The sequence below is a fragment of the Gallinula chloropus genome, assembly GCF_964237585.1.
Source record: "Gallinula chloropus genome assembly, chromosome: 13".
Lineage (NCBI taxonomy): Eukaryota > Metazoa > Chordata > Aves > Gruiformes > Rallidae > Gallinula > Gallinula chloropus.
This window is the reverse complement of record NC_140098.1, coordinates 9161246-9166486: the sequence shown is the minus strand read 5'-3', so window position 1 is coordinate 9166486 and position 5241 is coordinate 9161246. Positions and strand designations below refer to the sequence as shown.

The window sequence follows — 5241 nt, the reverse complement described above, 5'->3', positions numbered from 1 at the left end:
GAGCTGGTTTGAATAGAGCTGGCCATGTGCCAATCGCCTTTCAAAGAGCCCCTCTATGATTAATCGCAATGCATTATTGATAATCATAATTATAGCAGGACACATGCGCGGTGCGCGGAGGATTGGGGAGGCTGGGGGGGGGAGGCTCGATTTCCGTAATTTTGAGAAGATTTTTTTTTAGTAATTTTTTATTCTGCCCCAGCTGATGTTTGAGCCAGCATGTCGCGGAGGAAGCAGGCGAAGCCTCAGCATTTCCAATCCGACCCCGATCTGGCCTTGTTATCCCAGCGAAATGGTGAGTTCTTCTCCTCTCCCTCACATACATTTTAACACAAACACACACAAAATAGATCAACTTACCTTGCGGGGAGACGGGACCGCGCCGGGCAGCGGAGCGGGACAGCGGGATCTCCCGGAGTTGCGTGCGGGGGGGTCCTTCTGGGGTTTTGGTCCAAGTTCTTGGCTTTTATTTTATTTTTTTTTAACTCGGCGTTTTGTTTCTCCTGTTTCTTAACGAAACTCCAAACTCTTTCCGTTTTTTGATGTTTTCCCTCCGCCCTTCCCCCGCGGGGCGGTCTGGCATCCTGAGCCCGCGGGAGATGGATCCGCACCCCCCGCGCCTTTCTCCGCGCCCCGCGGAGCGGAGGAACAAAGTGGGACTGCCGCGGGGCGGCTGATCCTGGAGCCCCGCGGGACGGATGCCCCGTCCGGCCACACATGCTGCCTGCGCCGTCCCCGCGAAAGGGGCGGAAAACCCCCCCCGGGCACCCACTTTCCTGCCTCTTCCCCCCCCCCTCCCCCGCAACACCCCCGCGGACCCCAGCGCTCCCGCAGCCCCCGCTCCCCCGCAGTCCCGCCGAGCCGGGGACGCTGCCCCGCCGCTGAGCAGCTCCGGCCTCCGGCTGCACCGAAAGCTTCCTGGAGGCGGAAAAGTTGCCGCCGCCGGGCCGGGCCGCGGAGGGGATCGCCCCGTCCCGGGAGCTGCCGCCGACGCGCGGAGCTCCGCGCAGCCGCCGCGCCGGAGAGGGGCTCCGCGGCCGCCAACGCGGAAGCGCCGGGCAGCGCGGGGGCTGCTTTTCTCTCCCGAAGGTGGCTTTTTTTTTTTTTTTCCTTTTTTTTCCCCCTGTGCTTCCCCCTCCCCTCCCAGTCGGTGTGTGTGGAATAAACGCTGGCTTTGTGTCCGCCGGGATTCAGAGAGGGAGCGTGTGAAATATCTTTCTTGTTTTTTCTTTTTCTTTGCCCCCCCCCCCGCCCCTCTTCCTTCCCCTCTTTCTTCCCCTCTTTCTTCCCCTCTTTTTCCTCCTCCTTCGGGAGAAGGGTGATTTCGGAGCAGTTCGGCTCAGTTCCGCGGGCGGCGGAAGGGACGTGCCCCCGCCGTACCTGTACCGGGACGCGGGGTGACAAGTGGTCGGCGAGATCCGCGGCCGGGAAGGCGGGGGCACCCGCCCCGGGGACAGCGTCCCCCTCTGCTCTCACCGCCGCCGGCCGGCCGGAACCCCCAGCGGCCATGAGAAGGGTGAGCGCCGGGGGGCCGCGAGGGGACCTGCCGGCCGCGGGCGCGGAGGGCGCCGCGGAGCAGAAGCGCTTCAGGCGGCCAGGTAAGGGAGGGCTGGGGCGCGGCGGTGCCCCCTTCGCCGCCCGGCCGCGCCGGTCGGAAGCACCTCGGACTTCCTCCGGCAACTTGCCGAGGAAGCGTTGGCGCGGGGCCCTCCGCTCCCGCGGCCGCTCCGCGCTCCGGCGGCGCCTGCCAGCCCGGGCCCGCCGAGCTGCCGGGAGCGGCGGTGCCGTGTGCGGTGCCCGCGTCCCTCGGCTGCGCGGATGCGAAACGCCGCGCGATAAATCAAGGCGGAAAGTTTGCGAGATGTTGTCCTGCCTCTGTGAGCACTTACCCGGCTTCCAACATCCTTGGGACTCCCCCTTCGCAAACCAGGCTCCACATAAGCACTCGCCTCGCGTAGATCGTGCCGAAACCTTTCTTAAAGGTCATTGGGTTCCTGGGACGCGACTTCTGGTTTTTAGCTGAGTTTTGTGCGCTTTAAGTGCCCTCGAGTTTTGCCGTTTTCCAGCATAACCCCCTTTCTCATCTCAGTAAACGCATTCAATTTTCTTCCGATACTATTTTTTATTTCCTCTTGAAGTTGGGAGCAAGAGTTGGGGAGAACGTTAGGTTTTTATTTGTCCTTCCTCGGCCTCCTCCGAAAGAACTTCTTAAAGTGGGCAGAGAAAGGGAAAGCTGTAATGGGAATTATCTCGCTGGGAAAGCAGAGAGGGGGTTTTCACATCTTCACTTTGTGGGACTGCATCTTTTGACGTTCGCTATTATTATTTTTTTGTTTTGTTTTCAGTAGCTGGAGCAGATCAAAACTCCTCCAAGTATCATTAAAAAAAAAAAGTAGTCGCTTTCTTATGTTTTCAGTCTTTTGATTTCATTTTGCACATCATTTTCAAATGAAAGACAGTGGGAGTGTGAGAAAGGAATGTGAACTGAACAGCTTTCCTGCCTGTTGCTAAAGGATGTTCTTGGAGTAAGCTGGATTCTGCCTGAAACGATGGCATGGAAGCAAAGCTTTTGTTTAGTTTGAGTGGCTACCGTAAGTTAAATAAGTAAATAACGGAGTTTATTATTTTTAAAAATCAGAGAACCGGTTTCGTAGGAAAAGCAGCGTGCTTTACTGTGAGATCTGCAGGAGCCTCCCCCAGCCATTCTCTAGTATTGGGATTAGGGTACAGCTGGTTTACAGGGTTCGACGGTAAGTTTTGAGTGAGTTGCCTAGAGTGAAGGTTTTGTAACATGTTTCAGGATTCAGAACGCTGTAATAATATTAGCATAGAGCGACCCTCTGCCTCTCCGGGGTCCCCAGCCCTGGCAGCAGTTCCACACTCGAGCAAGGCAGGGTGGGCGAGCTGCGGTGAGGACGATTTTGCATTATATGCCTTGAAATTGCAAAACAAAACCTCGGAATTCCAAGGGCTCCTTTCTTCTCCTTTCACACTGTGAATTCAGGTTTGCTAATTCATCTACAGCCTGCGCAGGGTTCAGGCAAATTTGGCATCGCTAGTCCTTAAGTCTCTTGCAGTAAGGTACTGCTGGGCGGTATTTAGAGCGAATGAATAGAGTGGCCCCATGAAAATTTCTTGTATCTGATTTGGATTCTGGTTTGTTAAAACTTTCTGTTGTGGTTTCGTATCTTAAGATCGATAGGAAAAAAGTTTAACACACTGCAACAGTGTGTAATTTCTTTTTTTTCTCTCTTTTTCTTTTCAACTGTGGTCTTTTTTTCTATTTTTTTTTCTTTTTTTCTTCTAAAGTTCAATGCTCATGCAGTTCACTCTTACCAGGAAGGCTTTTCACTTAAAATTTATTTTTGGTGCAATCGATGGATAAGTAAATTTACCCTTGTAAAATCCTGTGCGTGGGCACATTTGATAAAATTCATATTGGATTAACCCAGAACAGCTCTCAGATTAATAGCAGGAATTACTTGCAGCGTAAATTATATTCAACAAGTAACTAATTACTGGTAGGAAGTGGGCAGGAGATTGTGGGATTATTTCCTTTTGTTAATAACCCCAGCCACTTTCATGACGTTTCAGGATTTTTATTTTAGTTGGTTGGAATTGCATTCCCAATTGCAAATGAGTATTCTCGGAGTGTAGTTTTCCAAGGCAGAAGTTCTATCGGAGAAACAGACCAGCTAGACTTTGAGGAGGAGAAAATACTTGCAGCCCTCCCACGTAAAGGGGCTTGTCAGAACCAGTGCCTTTTCATGTTAGTAATGGATTTTGGTAAATTCCTGCTGCAGCGTTATGATCATCCGCATCATTGTTACTGGGCCCATGGAATGAGAGAAATTATGGTCACTTTCTTCAGTGAGATCTGAAGGACAGGGTGCTTAAGGGAAATAACTGCTTAGTTGGGCTGCTTTTAGTTTGTTACGTAATTAGGCCTTTTTGTGCGCTGGCTGCAGTCTGTCCCTTCAGAATACAGACACTTGCGTTTTCTCCAAAGGTGAGCCCGAAGTGTGGAGGGCCTTGTGAAATATCACTTATGCAGATGCAATTCAGAAATAATTACTGGAAACCATATGGTGGAAGCTGTCTAAGCCCGGTGTTAGCTCGGACCCGTTGCGTGTGTGTTTCCCCTGCATAACCCCCATCTTTGTCTCCCTGCAAAATATTTATGTTTTAGTTTGTACCTTATTTATCTTTTTGATGCTAAGTAGCATCTGGCTCCCCGAGGACGAGCCCTCCTGTATATTTAGCTGTCCCAGCGCTGATTGCATACCTGGCTTTTAACATATTCATGCTTTAATCGTGGAAACGTGAATCTCTACTGAAGGGACCTGAGATGCCTCTCAGAAAACACGATTGTGTTTCGTGAAACTCTTTGCAAAAAAACAAAAGGGGCCGCTCCTGCCAAGTGCCCATGGAAGCAGCTTGGCTGTGTGTGTTTGCTGTTCTCCATAGGTGCATCGCACCTACGTGCTTCGCAGGCTTTAAAAAATGAAAGTTGAAAAGCGCCAGCGGAATTGTTGCTTCGTCTCTGTGTGGCTGGTGCTAGGAAAAAAAACCCTTAAGTGTTCAGCTGTTTTAACCTTTGCTAGCCTCCTTCCATCCAAAGGTGACAGGGTTCAGATCACAATATGTACTTCAATATCTTGCCAGTGACCCCCGAATTGAGTCTTACTGGTTGCTTAGCAGGAAGTTAGTAGTTTATTTTAGCTTCACCTTATCAGCTTTGCTTCTTTTGCTAACCCTATTCCCCTGTCACCCCTCAGATGCCAGACCCCCGAAGAGGAGATTGACAGGTAGTTCCCATAGCTCCGTTTTACCCTCCAAACAACAGGGATTTAGTTTCTTGTCCCTTTGCCAATGTTTATGTAGCCAAAGTTTAGATATAGCCTTAAGGAGCCTTTCTTTTACGTGTCACTGGAACAGTGAAACTGCACTGAACTTTTTGAAGAAACTGTTGCAACTGGAACCCCATCTAGTGTTCGTTTTGGTCCTTCCATAGGGAAGACTGTTAAAAATTGTGTTCCTTAGGATGGATTTGTGCGTAGTTTCAAGATCACTTGAGATTATTAGGGGTTTTTGACATCAGATAGAGAATCTTAGAGAAAATTCAGCTTTAACCTATAGGATAATTGCGTTAATTGCAGTAATGAGATGGAAAAGTTTAGAAACTGAGTTAAATGCGGGCACAAATACCTACCTTACCTTGTGAGCAATTTTCTTCTCAGC

General features: G+C 50.6%; 1 protein-coding gene across 1 annotated transcript in view; it reads left to right on the top strand.

Moving 5' to 3' along the window:
* Positions 1–219: 219 nt before the first annotated feature.
* The window catches only part of SALL1 (spalt like transcription factor 1), a gene marked incomplete at its 5' end in the record, with an annotated part of 14544 nt that continues 9522 nt past the window's right edge, over positions 220–5241 (top strand). Inside the window, one exon of the mRNA XM_084270137.1 lies at positions 220–295. Within this exon, the coding sequence (XP_084126263.1) occupies positions 220–295 (76 nt within the window). The remainder of the gene's footprint in view (positions 296–5241) is intronic.